This window comes from Dermacentor silvarum, chromosome 1 (assembly GCF_013339745.2).
Source record: "Dermacentor silvarum isolate Dsil-2018 chromosome 1, BIME_Dsil_1.4, whole genome shotgun sequence".
NCBI classification, from domain to species: domain Eukaryota; kingdom Metazoa; phylum Arthropoda; class Arachnida; order Ixodida; family Ixodidae; genus Dermacentor; species Dermacentor silvarum.
In genome coordinates, this window is record NC_051154.1 from 51,184,440 (window position 1) to 51,206,838 (window position 22,399).

At 45.9% G+C, this 22,399-nt stretch overlaps 1 protein-coding gene across 4 annotated transcripts in view; it reads right to left on the reverse strand.

Annotated features, from left to right (window-relative positions):
• Positions 1–274: 274 nt before the first annotated feature.
• Positions 275–22,399, reverse strand: part of LOC119462806 (dnaJ homolog subfamily C member 7) — a 127,568-nt gene continuing 105,443 nt past the window's right edge. For all 4 annotated transcript variants that reach the window (XM_037724051.2, XM_037724055.2, XM_049667834.1 and 1 more), the window contains exons 7-11: positions 12,909–13,000; positions 12,751–12,824; positions 8,736–8,882; positions 746–898; positions 275–657 (exon numbers count right to left, since the gene is read on the reverse strand). In XM_037724051.2, coding sequence (XP_037579979.1) covers positions 533–657; positions 746–898; positions 8,736–8,882; positions 12,751–12,824; positions 12,909–13,000 — 591 coding nt within the window. In that variant the 3' untranslated portion in view covers positions 275–532. The remainder of the gene's footprint in view (positions 658–745; positions 899–8,735; positions 8,883–12,750; positions 12,825–12,908; positions 13,001–22,399) is intronic.

A 22,399-nucleotide genomic window follows, 5' to 3' on the forward strand; every position in this document is an offset into this window, starting at 1 on the left:
ATGACTACATGAAATACATTTTGCATATCCATCTCTCATTTATATCAAAGATAGTTTTTATGTGCCTAGCTCAGCCCCGTTACTTGCTACGATGCCTGTGCTATACAGAAAAGTGGCTGTTCCATAAACAAGAATGCACAGGCATCATAAATGCATAGAATCATTGTACTATATCATCTTATAGCACACCTAGTTCCCTTAGTTCCCTTTGCCCCTATTACCAGAGCAGAAAGCGAGCACTGTTCTTGTGATAAACTTTCAAAACACTGCAATATGCACTGATGGAATGCTTTTATTGACTGTTGACAACTGCTTTGAATGAGGGTGAAAACTAATGAACACATCCAAACAAAATCATCATGCACCCTCTATGAACATTGGCATTTACTGCAAAGGTGACAGTGCATGGATTAAAAAAAAAAAAAAAAATAAAGGCAAGGAAATCGCTTAGCATCTAACATGAAGACTGCAGACAGTTATTTTGTAAATTTGTAACAATAAAATGGCCACACTTGGCAGTCAAATTTCAGATTTATCCAAATTGAAAACTGAAGCCTCCTGGAAAGGCAAACCCTGCATCATGTTGGAAGGAACTACCACCCGTGGAGAAGAATCCAGGGGCTTCGAAGAATGACCGATAAACATGGGCATTGCCATCTGAAATATTGAAAAAAAAAGTGTGAATAACAGGAGCACAAGTTGATCAGCCAATCCTGCCCAGAAGTTTTTTTTTTTTTTTGCCTACCTGAAGAAAAGCTGTCCATGTCTTCCAAATCACGGCCTTCATCATAACGCATGCGCTTCTTGGGGTCAGAGAGAATGTTGTAGGCCTCACCAAGCTCTTTGAATTTTTTCTCTTGTTCCCGCTTCATGTCCTCTGAAGCATTGGAATGTCGATCTGAAGGAGTGAAAAAAAACATTACTATAGCTAATTTGTTCTTTGCACTTGCACTGCCTAAAATGGCATTACAACATAGTACAAGAAAAACAAAAAAAGATCCAAAGAAATAATAGGCCGTTTTAGAAATAAGGACCCAAAGCTAGCAAACACAATCAGCCAGGTGTACAAAAGAATGCAAAAGAAGTACAAAAGAACGGAACCAGGGTATGTGATTGGGTGTGGTATTTCTAAAACTCCGCATTTACAGCTATAGGGGCTGTGCCAAAGCACCTCCAGTCCTTGGTGAAAGTATTTTCAGTCTTAGTTATCTAGGGCAATAAACATCCAAACAATAACACTAGATTATGCAGCAATAATATAACTCCTGTTTTGGTCACCCACTTGCGATTGTGTATTCTACGTGCACATATTAATGCAACACCTCCTGAGCCCATTGTCCACCTGATCATTCTTGGGCACGTTCGGCTTGCTTTGTTCCTCACCTGACAATCATTTATGTGCGTCACAGTTAGTTTCTTTCAGTTGTGTCAGAAGGCCATCATTTACATGATCAATTAATTTTAAGTATGTGAGCACTGCTGTGTCGGCACAAATTGTCTTCGGATTAATGCTTGGTGCCAGAGGGCACACATGTCATCTCAGTGCAGTGGCCGGGCTCCTCCCCGAAGTACACAACAATTATACTCCATCTCACAAGCTGTTTCCAGCACTGTGGAAGCTACACAAATTCTTAGCCAATAGGAAGGCTGAATGCCCCTCGAGATGTGCTCATCCATGCCATGCCATCTGCTCAGTGTCTGCTGCCATCTTGTTATATGCTCCATAGTTTGGATTGATGCAAAAAATGTTTTGACGCTGTAACCACAAGCTGTGTTTACATGCAAGAGCAGGGCTTCGCTTTACCTGTATGCTTTCCCTGCAGCCTCCTTAGCAAGTAATAAGGATGAACGCCCTCATAAATGTTCACCTGCAGCACAGCGTCAGCTTGGCATTTGTTCGCTACCATCATCCAGTACCATACTAGAGCGGGGTAGTAAATTAATTATACAGTGAACAATAGGCCTTTATAGCGTTCCGCATAGTCAATGCATCACCAGGGCTAATGCTGTGGTGCCATCTGCTAACTAGAACTCAAACCCGTTGTAAGGCTCGGTGCCATGTCTGTAGTCCTAGCAGCATGAAAACAAACAGCCGATCTCAATAATTACGACAAAACATGACACTTTGACCTCAGCTTGAGAGGAGACTTAGCGATGACAGATTTGGCCACTTGTTTCTTGCTCACAGGGCGGAGAGTCAGTAAAAAGCGCGAATTTGGATCGAAGTGGGTGGTCAGCGCTGTATGGGTGCTATAGGTGATCACGATTAGGGTGGCAATTACGGTGACCGGCGGTAACTGAATTCCCGGTACACGACGTGCACGCGCAAAGGCCATAACATGTCTTGTATTGGTGTACCGTATCGTGTAGCGGGCAAAAATAAAACTCTCCAATGTAGCCAATAATCAGCCATTTACGCCCGAAACTATATACCGCTACGCAAGGACATTGCGTGTGTACGCCTTGTACCTTCCACAGTGCCCCTTGTAAGATGAAGTATAGCTACATGACATACCACTGTGCCTTATCACATACACAAGTAAAAATCTCATATATATATATATATATATATATATATATATATGAATTTTTTTTGCTTTTTTACATAGCTGTCAATAGTATGAAGCCTCAATCTCTCAAGCATACAACAAAAAATTATTTGGGTCACCTTTAAATGCTGCGGTTATTAAAAATTAACTTCCAGGGTTTTACGTGGCACAACCACGATTTGATTATGAGGCACGCTATAGTGAGGGACTACTATTAATTTTGACCACTTTGGTTTCGATAACGTGCACCCAATGCATAGTACATGGTCATTTTTGCATTTCACTCTCATCGAAATGCAGCCGCAGCGGACAGGATTCGATCCCGCACCTTCGGGCTTAGTAGCGCAACACCATAGCCACTATGCCACCACGGCAGGTATGCCGAGGTTATGGTCAACTAGAAGCCGGTTCACTGGCCACACAACATTTTTAAAGTGTCCAGTTAAGATATGCATCAAGTGCAGCATGGCTTTTCGCATGAAGCAGGACACAACACCAAAACCAGAGTTGGGGGTTACATGGTATCACAAGCTACTACCGTATTTACTAGAATGCAAAGGGAGGGTCGACTTGCCAGCTAAAAAAACCTCATTGTAACGCGAGATGACTGGCAAAAGAGGTGGTACCTCAATTCAAGCAATCACAATTCGGAAACGAGCTCTCTTCACTCATCATTGTCGTCTGAGGCGGAAGCAAAGCTATGCTTGGGCGGTATTGTCGGGCGATCACTTTCGGAGAGATTCACTTAACAAAATTTCGCCAAGCTCACTACCTTTGCACAGTGCGAAGAGCGCTGTTGGCCGTATACTTCGAGGGGTCTCGGTGCCAGGACGAGCTGAGGCTTCCAGAAGCGAAACTACCCCTGAAAGTGATCGCCCAAGCGTCGTCTTCCGTGCCGTCAAGCTCATTTGAGATTAAGAACTTCTTTAAAGTCCACACAACTACTTCATTCGGGGGTAGTACCAGGTCACTACAAGGTACACAGAGCACATTCGAACCACCATGAATTTAATGAGGGCCTCTTGCTGGTCCCATCATGCACGAAGCATCGACTGGTTGACCTCGAACCATTGAGCTGCGGTGGAGTTTCCCAGCTCCTTGGCCATCAAAATTTCTCATTTCTCGAATTGGGCGTCATACTGAACGCACTGTCTCACCATAACGTCGCAAATGGAGTCAAAGCGTGAAAGGCCACAGGGTACTGCAGCACTGTAATCATAAGACCAGTCACACGCACAGTGAAAATGGTGTAAATTCGAACAAAAAACAAGTTCTGACTTTAGCCGAGTTGCCCATGAGACCTAATGGTACAGGCTGCCAACAGGAGTGCATGATTATAGAAAACTTTTGAAAATGAATTGAATATTCCCCTATTCGATTCGGTCCCTAAATCGAATAGTGGCTATTCGAAAACCTGAATAGTGTTCGAACATTTCACGCCATTGACTGTGCACGATCAACCATGAAATTGAAGCAAAAATACGAGAACTTTCATCCCATGCACAGCGGACATAGTCAACTGTATTTCAGTGTGTCGGAACAGAACGAAAACAAAAACGAAAAACAAAACATGACGATGTTTTTGACTGGAACGAAAACATAACCGAAACATTATTATTTTGTTTCCTAGTGAAACGGAAATATTTTTTATCGGTTTTCGGTATCCGGCAATCCGAAACAATCGACGTAAGGCAATCAGAATCAGCGCGTATCTCAGGCAGGCACAGTGCGATCGATAGCCGGTTGAATCTAATCCTGATGCTCAGTGCACTAGCAGATTGGCATCTGTAGCAAAACCCAGGGCTTGCGCGCTAAGAGTTCATGGTTTCGTTTTCTACGGGTACAACGCTTTGTTACCTAACTTTAATCCTTCATTTGTGTCCATTTAACCCTTTCAGGGTCAATGACGTACATGTACGTCCTCCGCAATCACCTTCAAAATGGTTAATGACATACATGTACATCATCGCTTGCACATTTAAAAAGCTTGCCTCTTTCGATCATTTCTTTCGCTTGGCATGTGTTGCCACTCGACGGGAACACATAGAATTTTTTACTTGCACTGATGCCTATCTTTTTTAAAAATTAATTTAATTACTATTATTACAGTTAAACCTGCTTATAACGAACCTCCATATAAGAAATTCCTGGATATAACGAAGTTTTTCTATTCCCGACCGTTACTCCATAGAAGCACATGTATTTAAGACCTCTACGTCTACGTAACGAAGTGGCAGCGGGAGACCACCTCGAAATAACGAATTTTCCCCATTGACAACCTAGAGATTCCGCCCCAAATTTTGTCATTTTTGCGCGAGCAGCAACTGGAAGCACCTTCTCCGCCGAGACGGAATGCGAAGCAGTGGCGTCGCGTTTGGCGCGCACGAATTCACGGCAACTGCGAGGCGAGAGCGAGTGCACGTGTGCGTGGATGCGAGTGTGCGCGAGGCGGGCCTGCATCCCCCAACCCGGCAATTTTGCCGCCGCAGGCGTGACCTTTCGCCCTCCCTTCATTAAAACCTTGGCGGGTTAGGCCAGCTGCTTGCTGCAGCTGGCCTAGCCCGCCAAGCCGGCACTCTCCTTTTCCAGTTGATGTTACCGAAGGAAAACAAAATTTAACCAAAGAGAGGCGCTGGCAGCACCACTCTTTGGTTACTGCGCAAGTCTCTGCGCTTCACTTCGCTAACCTGACACTAGGTGACACTATACAATGCTATGATGCCATTGTGTCGCTCGCTCTTTGTTTCCGACGCCACGCGCTTGTGCGAAACGACACGCGTCCACGCATCCAGTACCTGGTGTGACATTCCAAGGATGAGTGCTTCGACGAAGAAACCCAAGGAAAACGGGTGCACGTTACAATCAAGGGCGCGTTAGAATAAAGTAAATACGATAAGCGTTTCTTTTTTGAATTTTTGTGCCGAACCTGCATATAACGAAATCCTCTTTATTACGAAGCTTTTCGAGAATTTGTCAATTTCGTTATATCCAGGTTTAACTGTTTTTTTGTTTTTTTTTTGGCAATGGCGCGTCGGCTATCGCTCGCACATCAGGGTTGCACGTGCGGCAGCAGAAAGTTTTGGTTTTCTCCTGCGGCGGCTCCCGTTTGTTGTACGCACTAAACTGATGGCTATCTGGTTTCAAATCTTTCAAAGGGTGACCGCTTGTTACTCGATCAATTATTGCTCACCACGGCACGATTACACCTGTCCCCGGCAGGTGCGTATATACACCAACGATGCTGACATTTTTGCGTTTCCTTTTTTGGAGACCACAAAATCTCTATCGCATTTTGATGGCGATAAGATGAAGGCTTCTCACCTGTTTCGGTTTGTATTTTGTACAATTTGTAAATTTGTATAAGCTTTTCTTTTTTTTCGAATTTATCTTCTTATTCACGAATAAACACTGTATTTCACAACACAACAGCCTTTTTCATCGCTTTACTGTCACCCTAAGAACATTACGACCATTTTTTTTTTTCAATATAGGTTCTTCCGAAGAATTTAAACAGGTAATACAAAAAAATCAACCTTGGGGGGTCGCATTTGGCAAAAAAATTCGACCCTCACAGGGTTAAGTTTCTTTAACGGAACAACGGCGTCCAATTACGGTGAGCAGTACGCTCGATATCGTGCTGCTTCTGAGATCATGCTCAGTGCCTTGACTCAAGGCACTGAGCATGATCTCATAATTCACTTAAAGGGACACTAAAGAGAAACCGGAAGTTGAGCTTTAATGGTAGATTATCCTATCACAATCACAGTCATACCATTCTTACGGCGAACAGATGTTTAATAAGCGAGAAAATAGCGAAAAACTGAAGGATAGGTGCTGACGCCCCTTCGAATTTCCCACACTACACGTTTGTGACGTCGGAGATTACAAACGCAGGCTGGTCGCGATTGGTCGAGAGCGATTTATAGCTGTTAATAAAACGCAAAGTGAAATACACCTTAAACGTACATAAACAGCATTTGCCAAATTTTCAAACCGTTTCAAGCGAGGAAGTACAAGTTTAGCGCAAAATTAAATAAGAAAAAATGGCATGGCGATACATCCGATCGTGATAGTTTCGTAGCTTCGTTTTTGGTCCATGCATCACGTGTTGCGTGGCACGTTGACTTCGCGGGAAACGGCCAGAAAATGCCTCGTGTGTGTGAGGGCTGTATAAATGGCCCAAGGCGCTTGCTTAGGGGCAGCGGCAATGTTGACTCGATTGTGTCCTTTCATGTGGTGCCGCGCGGTGAGCCCCGGCTCCACGGCGTTCGCAATGGCTCAGTGCCCTGCCGATGATAAAACGGCAAAAGAGCCACAGAAACTGATGGTGTGCTCTCTGCATTTCTCGCCCTCGGATTATGTGTATAATCCTGCCCTCGGAAAGTATCTTGGCGTGCCCCAGAGGCCAGTCCGTTCTCGAGCAGCTGTTCCCTCAATGCGGCCTTCATTAAACCCCCTACCGGTGCCCCTGCAGCAGCGAACTGGCGGCTCGGTGAGTGCTGAATGTCATTAAATAAAGCCAAGAAATAACCATACCGAGTATGTGCCCAACTTTCTACGCTTCTGTCGGGAACATCGTCGCCTGGCGGACCAGACGCCTTGCGTTCCGTCGACGAAAACGAAGCTTTGCTTACCACCGGCGCGGCCGGCGGCTCACCGCCATCGCACGCGGAAACACCTACCGCTCGAGCACGGAGGATCATTTCGCGCTCCGTTTCACTGAATATCGCAGAAATGCAGTCCTGCTTCCCTGGCGCGCTCTTCGTTGCAAGGTTCAGCGGCAGCAACGGTATCCATCGCGGCGAACGCAAACGCAGCGGCCATACAGCCATGATGCACCCAGTGCCTCGGCCGTTTACGCAAGCGGTGACGTATCATGGCGCATTCCGATTCGCTGAGAGCAATGAAATCTGTGACGACACTGCTTCAGCGCCAAATCTGGGGCGAGAGAAATTGAGGAAGAGATATTTGGTCTTTGTTTACGAATTTCTCCGCTAATAACACATATTTTTGCACCCAACAAAAACTGCATGCGTTCCTGAAGGTCCCTCTTTTGTTCCAGCTGAACTTCCTGTTTCTCTTTAGTGTCCCTTTAAGAAAAAATATTTTTATTGTTACTTTGGTTTGAAAATTTTTGCATTCAAACCAAAACCATTATGAACCGTTACAGATCATTTTTTTCTCGTTCCGGAGCAGAACCAAAACGAAATTTTTTTCAGTGCAATGAAAGTAAAACCTGAATGAAAAACATTCCGTTCCGACACCCCGCCGTATTTACTCGAATAATGAATGCACTCGTGTAATGGACACAGACTCCACTTTTCCAATCAAGAAGTGCATTTTTTTTTCTTTTCCTCGCATATTGATCGCACCCTGAACTTGCTGCCGTGAAGTAGGAGGCACACGGTATAATTCGGTGTCTGATATGGCGTACGGCGTGTACGATTGTGTCGGATGCCGTATTGGACGCCGAATCATACTGTGCGTCTACTGCTTTTATTAGTATAGCAATTATATGGACACTCGTAGCTCAGTCTCGCACGCGGAAGGCCCCAGAGGAAGGGGAGGGCGGCGTTGTACTCTGGCAGCAACTCCTCATTGCACGACCGCGCCTGCATGGTCAAGTGGGTTATTATTCGAATGTATTGCAAGGGTCGAATTCAAGCCACAAAATTCGTGAAAAAAAGAAAGCGGTACAATTGAATAAATATGGTGGTTTGCATGCGAACAATCAGGTCAGTGCAATGGCTGAAGGCTGGAAAATGACTGCTGTTAGGATCTAGGCATGCGCTGCCAAATTGAACCTTCCATCCTTTCTCCTGGTCCTCTACTCTTGCTCTTCTGGGAGTGCAGGGGGTCCCCTGTTACCTTCTCCCGCTTCTTATCCCCTGCCACATGCTGAATAAATAAACTTGGCTGCCAGTGGCACGACTGTAGCGTGGGTGCATCGATCAGTTGTGCACGGCACCATGCGTTCGCCACCTCTTCTTCCCGTTACGCATCCTGCTGCCTGCTTCACGTCCGAAGCGATGCTGCTTTTATTTAGTTTCAAATGCCTGTGCTGCCTGCTTCATGTCCGAAGCGATGCTGCTTTTATTTACTTTTCAAATGCCTGAACAGAGGCTTTCCTGTGTTGAGAAGCTTGACTGATAAGTTATAACCCAACTAAACATATGCAACAATTACCAGGGTGGTGTAGGAGGGCGCGCTTCCTGTAGGCCTTTTTGATGTCATCGACAGTTGCATCCTTTGGGATTCCAAGAACCTTGTAGTAGTCCTTGCGCTTGCTCTTCTTCAGCTCTAATTTTGCGTGATCTAGCAGTCGTTTGTTTTCTGAGAAGCCAAGAGAAAAATAAATATAGACACGCACGCACAACACACACACACGCACACTGTCCTGAGGCATCATTCTAAAGCAGTGAAATTTAGCAAGAAAGAAAAGGTCTTAACAGTCAGCAATGCATTTCAACATGTGTGGCTACTTTTATTGGTAGTATGTTCACTAGGCCAGCTTTTTAGGTGCTTTAGGTTCTTGATGCTGCTTACATAGCACACAGATATTTTGTTTAGACCTACCACATCCCAGGATTATGAAGGTAAAATCTTGTGCAGACCCCCCCCTCTACACCAGATACACATCTTAAACACTGACTTAGAAGAAAGGCATTTAAAAAAACACACCTTAGCAAGAAACTGCACTATGTATGAGAATTTTAGCAAGTATGACATACTGTGTGGTTGCACTGTGGGAAGTTGATTGTGAGAGCTTCAACGTGAGAGCAAGTGTTGGGCACAACATGGCATGGAGTAATGTAGCTAAGCAACCTTAAAGGGCGCCTAAACCACCTTCAATATTTTTTAAAGATTTCAAGTAAACACGCACATCGAATTCAGAATGCTGTCATGATCAACGATGCCAAACGTTGCAGTGCTACGCGCCGCGGGCGCGCCACAAAATAAAAAAACAATGGCGTGCTCCTGTCTGAACCTTTCCGGTGTCCCCAGCGGTCACTGTGATGTCACCAGGGTGCATCTGGTAATGTCAACGTGGGCGACGATGTCGATTGGTCGAGCAAAAACCTACGACTTCCAGTTAGTCTGCTAGCAGGTACGTGCGCTCCCTGCTTTTCCTCGTTGTGTTACTCACTTGTGCGCACTTGCGAATCGGTAATTGCAGCCCGCAACGCAAGTTCCAAATCGCTCGGGTTCAAACACAGTCGTGCTTAGCAGTCTGATTAGCTGCGCGAACAGAGTGCGACAGTGTTGGCCTTTCTAGACGTTTTCATAACACAGGGTCTATAGCGGCATGCTTCGCATGAGCACGGGCCGGCACGGCAGCAACAGCGGGTAGCCGAGAAGCGCCGAGTTGTGGCTAAGGTCCGTCCACGTTACCTCGCTGCACACCGTTTGCCATTCACAGGCCTCTGTTCGACAGCGGTTCTGCTCGCGAACGGTGAGATTTCCTTGCCGTAGAGAGGACGAGACCGAGACCCATTTGTGCGGCAGCCTCACAGCTGCTGATCGCTCGACGGCGCCGTTATTGTCATTAGGCCTTTTCAGGTTCACTTCAAAGCTAAAGCGGACGACGCTTCGGAATGAGTTACCAACGCTAACAAGCCGCAATATTTTCTTATCGTTGTCGCTCTTTGCAATAATTGTACACAAAGAACAAAAATACGCTGATATTAGCGGCGCCGCCTGCTGTTATGTGAGCACAGGCAAGCCAGTCGTCTCCCGTCGGTAGCCGTGCACTGCAGCTGAGCTCGACAAGTGTCGGAGCTCTCGTTCATGTTAAAGGGTTGGCGGGTGGTTTTTTGCGACGGAACAAAAGTTGAACTGTTGAAAATGATGAATACAACAAGCTGCTTTGAAAAAAAGAACAAGAAACATCTTTTTTTGCGATTTTCTGTTGCACCTTGAATCCAAGTGGCTGCCGGCAGAAGCTGAAATTTGACGTAACACCCACCCGGGCGCGCGGCCAAAGTTAGCCACAGCCCGTCGCAGTGTTTCTGGGGGTGTCGGTCCCTTGCAGCGTTTGTTTAATTTCGGCGATCTTCGCGCATGGTCTGTTCGAAACATTAGCCCCGTCGGCGCTCCACGCAGGTGGTGCGTCTTACATGCGCCTTCCCGCGGTCGTCGCTCGGTATTGAGATTCGTCACGGCGGAAGGCAATGCCCAGACATTGCTGTTATAACAGCATCGTCGGTCGTGACACGCCGTTGCACACGTTTCCCAGAGACGAGAAGATGCGCAAACTTTGGATACCTGCCTGTTGGCCATCACGCCCAGCCTGGAGACCTAAGAAATGACTTCATTTGCGCGGACCACTCGTCGACGATGATTACGTGACCAGCCCGGCTGCGCTGAAAAGCCTCGGCTTGCCGCTCAAAAGGCAACGCCTAAAGCCCGACTCTGTGCCATGGGTCTTCTCACGAAAACGCAAGGCCGAAATTCTCAGCGGCACGTTTGAAAAGAGGAGGCGAAAAGATGTCGGTACTGTTTTCGTTCACTTTGCAGCCTTCTTGAGCAGTGTGAGGGCGAGGCTGGGGCGAGATGCCGGAGGCTGGGCATGAAGGCAGTAATGTCTTTAAAAATGTTGACAAAGCATAGTAAAACAATACAAGGCTAGCGAGCGCGACTCAAGATCAGACACACACACAGCTCTGCTTCTCCACAGGCAGGAAAAGCAGGAAAAATTGGAGAGAATGCCAGACAGGTGCTGCCAGCTGTTGGTTGGCTGGTGAAGTGGACGCGAGAGTCTCGGAGGTTCTGATATCTCACAGCAGTTGCTGTGAGGTATCACACAGTGCTGAAGCATATCCACATAGTGCTGAAGTAGCCCGCAACTTGAAAAAGGAAGCTTACAGAGGAAATTGCAATTAATTCTTGCACAAGTGTCTGGTGCAGAGAGAAATCTTCGTGCTACGGTTCGCGAAAACCTGACCAGCACTTCCACGGCCGCCTGCTCTTCTTCGTCGCTTGACCCGGAAGGCTCGTAACTGTAAGCGGTAATATTTCTTGCCAAGTTGGAATGATCCTCGTCTTCAGATGCGTAGTCATCGCTGGTAGAGGCACCAGAACTTGAATCCATGCTCGCGATGGCGGTGTCGGCGCGCTTCGAATGACCGCGTCCGGCCGGCTGGCTATCCGACGAGGGTGTCGTGACGTCACGCCTTCCAACTCCCGTGAGTTGGGCTGAGGCGCGCGCTCAGAAAAACGCCAAAAATAAAGCGATCGGCTCAAAAATGAGCTAAGTGACTACTTCTTTTCGGTGTAATCACACACAGACGGTTCATTTTCAGCATTTTTGTAAAATTTTCAGATTTTGTGTCCGTATCTCTAAACGTTTGACAGTGGATATCGTTTTTCATAAAATGTACAATTTATGCATCGCTTTATCTAGAAGAAATTATTTTGCTTAGAACAGAAGCTGCAGCTGATGTTTTCATCACCGGTGGTGGAGGCGCGCAGCTTCGCGGTTGTCAAGTGGCCCGTCAATCGTGCTGCAGGCGGTGCGGTGGCCGAACTGCTGCCTACTTTGGACACCTCTCGCGCAGTAGACGTTCTGCGGCACTGGAGGCCGGTTCGCCGTCGGTTTATTTGCCACTAGCGTGGACATGCCTTAACCGGAAGTGGACAGTGTTTTGAGAAGCGCATTGGGGATGACGTATGTCACGTGACATTTGAGGAGCACTTGGAGAGGAGGAGAGTAGTGAAGGAAAGAGCGAAACGAGCAAGGGCCGTGTTTAGATCATCAAACGCGTATAACTCCGCTATTATGGCACCATTTCGAAAAATTCTCGCAGCTATGTGTTCGTTGTAGACTTGTGCACAACATTTCGACCTCTTGGTGGTTTAGGTGCCCTTTAATGGAATGAATGATTCAACACTGCTGAGCGATGTGTGAACAAAGCACCAGTGCTTATCATGACTGCTGTAGAATGGAGGAAGCGCAAGTGATTGAGACAGCATAATGCATGACTGCCATAACAGTAGAGAAGTAATGATTATGTCATTATTGGGAGACAGACAAGTCGCAGTTCAATGGCTTAAGCAAATGTCGCAATTTGTCTACAGGATGGTGCAAAAAAAGCTTTGCAGTTTTTCTTTCCATGTTTTTTTTTTTTTTGCATGGTCCCCCAACTTGCACAAAGATACTATTGTCATGGTGGCAAAACTCCAGTAAATAAATGAAAAGCACCTCTAGTATGGTCTTTCCGCAAGATGCGCTCGTAGTCCCGAACAGCCTCGTCATACATTTCCAGATCCATGTAGCTGAAAATACATAGAAACAAACTTTTTGTAGATAGTACGTCTGCATTCATAATGTACAGAGCATGCAGTATGTATAACACTTACGTTTTGGCCCGCCTCAAGTAAGCCTTCAGGTAATCTTCATTCAAAGATATGGCAGTAGTGCAGTCTTCAACTGTTTGGTTGAGCTTGTTAAGCTGTGTGCCAGAAGAAAACATTACCATTATAATTCCAATTTCAGACAACCAAAAAATGGATTTGCTGTCTTGTACACTGCTGTACACAGACCAGTCACAGAATTACAATACACAGCATAGCACTTTCGATGCTAGCTTAAAAAAAAAAACACGTTCTTGCACAGGGTGCAATGGTTTATGTACACTGGTGATGTTCACATTCTGAAGTATTCATTCTGTGGAGTGCTGGATTCTGCTATAGTCTAAGATTAAACGTAATTTCATGAATGAATAATTGAGTCTCTCTTCAGAAGGTGTGAAATGATGCAGTATCTGCACATTTCTTGCTTTTGTGGTGTCATTTGAAGTGTGGTGTCCTGAGTGTGTTTGATTTAGCTCTCACAATGCAATACCAACAAGCCAATTCTCCACTTTTTCTTACATTGGTGTGAAGGAGTAAAGAGGAATTGAAAAGTGGTGAAATGCATAATGTGTGTCCATATAAAGTGATTTGTTGCTATGACCATCGTCAATATGGTCATGGGCAACTCAAATTATGGGCAATTTTTGCAGGCACCAAGCTTTTCCAGTGCATTTGCGCCTACGTGGAACGTCGCTGTTTGGACAGTGGACAGGACAGAAATGCACAAATCTCGTAGAAGTCCACATATTTTTCTCTAATTAACATGGAAAGTATCAGTATGGACAGGACCTCATCTAAATGAAAGGAGCCAAAAATATGCACACACTGGTGGTACACCACAGGTGGCAGTACACACCACTGCCGGCACAACTGCATTGACTAGTGTCTGCTGCCATGGCAACCACGTTATAACTTTGGTACTCATGTGCACTCTGAAGTGTATGTGCTTTTCAAGAAACAATCTGAGCCTTCCATGTTCAACTGTTCTCCTGGCACAGTAAGCAAAAATAATTGGACAAAGAGCATATTTTTATCGTACGTGCCAGCTTTCTCAGCAAGCTGTAGCTCACCCCGCTGCACCTCTCTTCTGTTGTACTGACTTTCTTTGAGCTCCATCATGCAATGCGCAGTGCAATGCACAGAAACCAATTTTCATTACAGTGCTTTTAGTGATTTTCCAAAAAATGTACTTCGTTTTTTACATCAAGATTCATCATCATGAACGACCAGCTTTTATGGACTGTATTGATTGGAAACCAATGATCCCATATTAACAAGGCACGACTGTAAACTCATTTGCATGTTTTACAGAGAAAATAGGTACGACAATTGCCTCCGGATCAAGCTTGATTGTGATCGAAAGTGGCCGTGTGATAACAGTATTACATTCAGGTGCACTCTTATTCTATGACAGTACACTCAACTTGACACCTAGGATGCCAAAGTTGGCTCTAGTATATCCTGCACAAACTCAGTAGATGATATACAGTAGACTTTTACACCAGCTAATTTGATTTTTTGGTTAATTTAATCTTGACCGAAGGTCCCAACCAGCACCGACACGTTTCTACTGTAGACCAAAACTTGCATTATTTCGAGCCTGAAATTCAGCATAACCGGATAATTCGAACTCTTCTGGTTGCCACGAATGCGTCTCACCCCAATGCTGACAAAATGGCTGCAGCGCCTGTCTTTGGAGCGCTGGGGGACAGTGAATGCACCAAACACACATTATCTACCGCTAAAAATGCCTATTTTCACCCTGCTCACGGAAAATTATCAAGCCAAAACGCTAGCTATCAGTGAATTATTACAGTATTTACCGTAAGAACCTGCATATAATACGAGGTGTTATTTGGGGATAGCAAAAACGAAAAAAAAAAAAAAAATGTTTTCATTCGCATATAATGCGAGTGAGGAAAACTTACAGAAAGCATTTATTTGCATTGCAGTTAACGTTCAGTCCTTGTCCGTTTCACTGGCACTGTCTCCCGATAGCCCTTTGTCGGAGATATCTTCCCACAGAAAGTCATCTTCACTGCCGTCAAGTGCGTTGGCGATGCCGCATTTCTCAAAAGAGCGACTGATGAGCTCCTCGAGGATGCTGGCCCATGCATCCGCAATCCAGCTACAAAGCACCACTGGAGAGGCCCGTTTCACCCGTTCGGTAGCCATTACTTCCGGGTCTCTCGACCTCTTCCACTCTTGGTAGCAGCACTTCATCCGGTCTTTAAAAGGCTTGTTAATGCAAACGTCCAGCGGTTCCAACTGGGATGTCATCCCAGCTGCGAACGCTGCCCTCGGTGACGCCGAAGTGCCGCCCTGCGGCGCAATTTCCGATGGTCTCGGCCACTAAAATAACTTTCCTTTTAAAGGCAGCTGGGCAATGCATTCGCAGTCCCGACATCGTGCGAGATAGACTAGAGAACGTGCAGATTCTTAGCGTGGTCAAAATGGCGCCAGTTGAAACAGCAGCAGCCTACCGACGCCACCGCAAGATGACGCATCCATCCTCCGCTAAGAGTCTCGATGATGATAGCACTGAGCAAAAACGAAACTGCAAATTTTAGGCTGAAAACTTTGGGATCCACACATAATACGAGGCAGAAATTTTACATGGTAAAATTTTGAAAAAAAAAAAAAAAAAAACTCATATTATACACGGGTTCTTACGGTACTCTATTCTAATGTGCATCCTTTTTCCCACAAAAAAATTGGTCCAGAAGTTGCCAGTGCGGTGCAGTCAGATACAAAACCAAAATCTCATTCGCAACAGCCTGCAGTCACAGCCAGCCGAGCCACTGTCATCACCACTGCCAACACAAGATGGCAACAGGACAAGTTATCATGTAGCATAGTGATGATGTGCCGCTTTCAGTCAGACTACAAAAGCTCATTCAAAAGATAAGTTAAACTAATTTACATGCTGCGTTAGCAGTAACAAAACTGCGTCACATGTTTTTAGCGTTCTGGAGAATGTGAAATATTAAATGTGCAATGGACAACATGTAGGACAGCATGCTGTGGTCCATAGACAGCCATAAAGTGCTGTCTGAGAGTGACGATAAGAATTGAATACAGTTTACTCTCGTTAGGACGAACTCGGTTTAAGCCAAATTCTCACATATAACAGCATGATAATGTTTGTTTGGCTTTCCATAGACTCAACAACAACAACAAAAATCCACTTAAGACAAACCGCCTCAGATGTACTCTTCAGTTAAAATGAATATTTGGAGTGACTGCCACCACTACCAATCCTAGAGGCAGCCTACTCGAGGTCTGCGGCGCACATCGCCCGTGGACAGAGGCGAAAACAAGAGGTGGAAGCAAAAAAAAGTAAAAGCGGAGAAATTCTCTTGGGCAATGCCATTTCTCAGCGGGAGCATGTGACCTTGCATCATCATACGGGTCCTACAGGCCCTCCACTGCGACCGCGCCACTGGTGTTGGCCACCGACACCATCCTTTCTAAGCATGTTTAAGGTCATTAGGTGAGATGACATTGTTTGTGGCTGCTCCCCGATTTGCACAGAAGCGACAAACATCCATCACGGACTGGACGAAACCAAGCAGTAGTACAACTATTTCCTATTAGGTTCGGCTAAATAAAGGCATTTTATGCAATTTCCCCCCCTTTGTAAGTCTACTTCATTTACCATTTGAAGCGAGATGAAAATATGCACGGTCCCTTCGAGTTCGTCTTAAAGGGAGTCTACTGTATAAATAAATTTGCATGTTCCAAAGTAAAGTATTTTTCTGGTATACATCACATTCCTACTCGTTTAGGAGCTCTAATGTCATTCCTATATTCAACAAGTTGCGCCAAGTGTTGCTGGCATTCGGGAGAATTGCATGCATCACAGGACGAACTAGCAAGTGGTTAATCTAGGCATGGACCATCATCCCATTTGTGATTGTTGCAGAGTCATTTGATAAATGCAGAATATCAAGTGCACTATAATCTGTATAGAGGACAGCATGTTGTGGTTCTTCATAGACATCGATAAAGTGCTGTCTGAGAGGGAACACGCGTCATGTTCGAAAATCAAAACGTGCCTTGCATCGGCTCCAGGTGAAATTTTCTTTTCGTGCGAACCATATGCCCTAGTGCCTCAGCTCATATGTCAAACACTTCCTAAAGGTGAGCTCTTTTCAACCGTTGAGGCTATTATTTAGTTATTTAAGAAAACTAGTTATTTAAGAAAATAAAGTGAACAGCACAGCTGACAAAAACGTCGCCAGCGCATTGGCGTCAGAAAGGATTGGATTGGATTCAGAATGCAACCTCGCTGGCCATCACGTGGTGTTCACCAAGTCGACGCTTCATTTTCCACTCGATAAAATGGCCCGGGAACGCATTACAAGCGGCCGTCTAGATACTTCATGAACAAATAAGTTATATATATTCGTCTTACATTGTAAAAGTGACGAAACAGTTTTTTATAATGTTTCACTACGTTGAATTTGGCCAGAGGGCACTGCAACTACGAAAGGTCCGCTCCGCTATGCTAAATGCACAACTAAAACGTGAAAATCACCCGCCGCTCCGCTGTGGCTTAGCGGGGCAGCTCGAAGCGGAGCGAACCGTAAAGATGCTCAACTAAAACACTATTATTGCATCCCAACCTTTTTTGGACCGTATCGACGTCGGAAAGTCCACACCTCGCCAGCCACTGCGATGGGCCTTGCCTCGCTAGAGGCTTGGCCTATCACCGGCAGTACACCCACCTCTAACAGCCATGGAGGTGCAAGCGCAGGGCGACCTCGACCCGACAATGTTCGGACCCAGTGAGTGCAGTGATGCTACTGCGAACTTATGATTTGGAGCAATTTTTGGAGCATCAGAAATTTCATTTTGGAGCACTTTGGAGCAGGAAATTTGGCATTTTGGAGCAGCTTGGAGCAGCTGATTTTTCACATCCTGAAGTATTTCGAAAAAGCGAGTTGCAATTTAAATTCAATTACCTGAATAATTCTTATGTTTTCACGAGAAGCTTCGTAAACATTTCCATCAGAACTGGTTTTGGCACGTAAAACCCCAGAAAGAAGAATTTCCATCTATTGCAGATCTCGTGGAGAAAAAAATGCACTTGTGTGCATGCGACACACACAGACACAAATTGATATCATTTCGTATATTGCTAGTTTTCCCAGATGGCATCGGTAATATCCAGAAACAGAAATGATGGACACGTTGGCGGCACGCAGTTATTATAACCACGTCATGCTGCGCTTCAAACAAGCTACTAGCTGCGTTTCCGGAGTAGATAACGTCCGCCGATGAATCGCCAATTAACCTTGAAGCCGCGAGCCTCGGCAGAAACCGCACTTTGCCATCGAGCCGCCTTGCAAGGCAGACACCGCGTCGGCGCCGTGCGTGGCACTGCTAAAGTCACTGGAACCTGGAACTTTGAAAGTGCCGCAACCGCCGGAGCGAGCGCAGGCAACACTGCGCGGAAAAGACGAGCAGCTCTTCCTCAGGTTTTCTAGGCTTTCTACAGGGAAGAACAGCACGATGGCTGCCGCAGTGGGCCCTGTGAAATCCACAAACAAAACCGCATTTCGTTTAGCTAGATACGATGTAAATTACAAGTACAGTAGCCGACGGATTTTTAGGACTCCCAAAATTCGGACTTGTTGGATATTCCGGACTTCATAGATGTACCGGCAGGATTCCCATAGAGCTAATGCATTTTCGCGAGCGATTTTTCTGAGGAATCTAGGAGCAAATGTTCGATTTTCCGGACTGAAAATCGCTCGCTCCGAGCCATGCTACCCGATCTTGGAGGCCGCCATGTTGGATTTTCCGCTGGCTTGGCTTCCAGTGCCCCACTGTATAGCCTTCAAGATCCGTAAACGCACGCTATCTCCTCGTCTCCGAGGCCATGCCCGCTCTTCCTTGGCCGACAAAACGTTCTAAAAAGCTGCACTTGCTTTTCTTTTCTCTCTCTTTTTTTTTTTGTTCGGTCCGTACGCTGTGTGCGGGTGAAAGCTTGCGAGGGTCAGCCAGCAACCGCAATTTATTCTCACGCACGCGAGAGAGGATGGCGGCCGGAGGCGCGCGCGGACTTCGTTCGCTCGCGGGGCACGGGGAGAAGGCGGCGGAGACGGTGGGGAGTTGCATTCTGCTCTTGCGGCTGCCGACGGAGCTGCCGCGCAGGCACCGTATCTTGAAAGCGATCTGCTATGTGGCCGAAGTGTGCGCCCGCGATCTGCGATGGGTACAAAGGGCGTGCGCCGAGTGCCACTAGCTTCGTATGCGCCGTCCCCCCCTCCCCTTTTTTTTTTTCGACGTTCGCGTTGAAGCGACAGAATAGACAGCGCGAAGGTCAATATGCCCGCGGTCATCGAGCGAGATGTGTTCATCTAACCTGTGCGCGCGTGACACCGTGCTTATTTAGTTAGTAAGCGCATATTTACAACGTTATACGGCCGATAAAACTAACATCCTTACTTCATATCGCTGTCTATTAATTGGCTATCGCAATCGATGCTCCGCCTTTTGGGCGAACGTGAGACATTTTTCTTAAGCCGCTCTCAGCCTCATGATATTTTTCTCTTGGGGGGGGGGGGGGGGGGGGAGTTTTTCGGACTGCTCGATTTTTCAGTCCCCGCGAAGTCCGGAAAATCGGTCGGCTACTGCACTCGGAAAGTGAAGCATTCAACTGTGCGCCTATTGAAACTCATGAGAGTGGTCAAGACGAGAAAGAAGAAGACGGCGGGCTCCAAAGGCGCGCGCGCTAAGAAAAGCAAGAAAGAAGAATCTTGATTTCGTTCGCATCGAACGCAGCTGTCTCGTCTCGTTTCTGCGACATGGTGCCGTGACCAGGATTTAGCGGCTACTCCTCTTCCGACTGGCCACGGACTACCAGAACGACGGACTGGCCACAGAAGACGGACGAAGAGGAGGCCCGAGAGCGAACCAACGGCAGCGAGACGAGACATCGACGAAGGAGCGGCACGGACACAGAGGGCGACCAAGATTCGGATGACGTCTCGCCGCTAGAATCTGTAAGCGACCAGCAGTTTCCTCCGTTATTCAAGATGAACAGAGAAGTGATTTTGAAGAAGCGAAAAACGCTGAGAACGCAAATAACAAATCTAGTGAGCGATGCTGAAAAGAAACTGGAGGAGAATCAAGATCCTACAGCGATGTCGCTGATAGCCAGCCAGATTAAAGGTATTGCAGACTCGCTAAAGAAAGCGGACGAGCAGATGGAGCAGTTCATAACGCCCGAAACAGCTGACTCGGAGTTTGCGAAAACAAATGAGTACGAGCTAAAGATAATAAGTGCTCTGCACAACATCAACGCGTACCTTTCTCGGCAAGAAGTACGGCAAACAGCGAGGGAGCAAACCAATTTCAATGGCGAAACTAGACAATCTCAGCAAGCAACAATAGTGAAGCTACCGAAGCTAGAACTAATGAAGTTTGACGGCGACAAAATGAAATGGCAGAGATTTTGGCGGCAATTTGAAACAGCTGTACACGAAAGAACCGACTTGAACGAAAATCAGAAATTTACGTACCTTCTGTCATCACTAACCGGAAAAGCGGCAGCTGCCGTGGAGGGACTACAATTTTCCGACAGTAACTATAGCAACGCCATTGATATACTCAAGAAGAGGTACGGAAGAGAGGACGTGCTGGTAGAAATGCATATGAAAGAACTAACTAACTTGAATACAGTAGCGAGCTGCAACGACCATGACGGTTTAAGAAAGCTGTCACAAAAGGTGCAAGTGCACATACGTGGACTGGAATCCTTAGGATTGAAAAGCGAGTCCTATGCATCGATGTTGCTTCCGATCCTGAAAAGAGCTTTGCCAGTGGATATGTACATTGGATTCCAGTTAAAACAAAGAGAAGCGATCAGTGGATCTTCATCACGAGATCACAATGTGGCTTTACGTCAAGAAGATATTCTTAGGCGCTTGATGAAATACATAGAAGATCAAGTAGAGTGCAGAGAGGAATTGTCAACAGAAAGGAGAGAAAGCTACAGCCACAGGGCTGAGAGTAAGCAGCATACAAGAACTGTTAATTTTCGAAGTACAGCTGCAAAGTTTTGCATATTTTGCGACAATACAACTCATTATACTGATGATTGTAGGAAAACAATGCCTTATGAAGACAAGAAAATGAAGCTCAGAGAGGCAAACAGATGTTTCCGCTGTACCAGGCCTCGCCATACTGCTAAAATATGTAAGGCAAACATTAGGTGCAAGATATGTCGAAACTGGCATGCGACGTCTATGTGCCGAAGCAAAGAACTGACAGCACAGTGTACAACATCTACTCTTGGTGAAAGTGAAAATCAAGAAGAGAAAACATCTACATGCCAGTTTATGAACAACTCATCAAGTGTATTTCTGCAGACTGCAGTTGCATTAGCAGAAGGTAGAAGGCAGTCATGTTATTGTCGTGTTCTACTGGATACTGGCAGCCAAAGATCATTCATACTGAAAAGCCTATCTGAGAAACTTGGCTGTAAGGTTAAAGGAAAAGAAAGACTCACGATAGGCTCATTCGGAGGAGGACAAAATGAAAGAGTCATGAATTCAGTTGAAGTTAAACTGAAAAGTATCTCCAGTAGTGAAGAAGTGGTACTGGAAGCACTGGAGGTAGACATAATTTCAAAAGAAAGATTACCGTTCCTGCCTATTTCACTGCAAAAGAAGTATGAAGAGGACGGATTCAAGCTGGCTGACGTTTCATGTAAAGGCACATCATGCATAGAAATTGGAATACTTATTGGATCAGACCAGTATTGGCAAGTAATGACAGGTGGGATCCGAAGACTAGAAGAAAGCTTGACAGCAGCAGAAACCATATTCGGCTGGACAATACAGGGTCACGCTAGGATATCAGCAACAATAATGGAGAAGTCAACCGTAATGGTACTTAACGTCAACGTGGATAACTCTGAGATACAGACAGAGCTCAGCCACTTCAGGGGTATTGAAACTCTAGACATAAAGTGCCCTGAGAAAGAAACCAAGACAGAGACACAAGAGCAAGTGGTTCAAGAATTCAAGGGGCACCAGTGTCAACGATTTGACGTCAGACTGCTGCACCAAGAAACAGCACCACTTCCTGCTGACATAGTCAACGAGCGACAACCATTTGAAGTGATCGGAGTGGATTTCGCGGGTCCGTTACTTATAAAGGACGCGATGAAAGGTACTACAACACAGTATGTTGCAATGTTTGTATGTGCTACCACACGAGCTGTACATCTCGAAGTTGTGGACAACACGACAACAGAAGCATTCTTACACGCATTCCGAAGATTTACAGCGAGACGAGGGCTATGTTGCATCATTTACAGTGACAACGCAAGGACGTTCAAGAAGGCCAACAGAGACATCAATCGTATGATAAAAGAACTACAGAAAGAAGTCTCCAAAAGAGCAAGCCAAGGGGATCAAATAAAATGGAAGTACATCGCAGAACAAGCACCTTGGAGGGGAGGCTTTTATGAAAGAATGGTA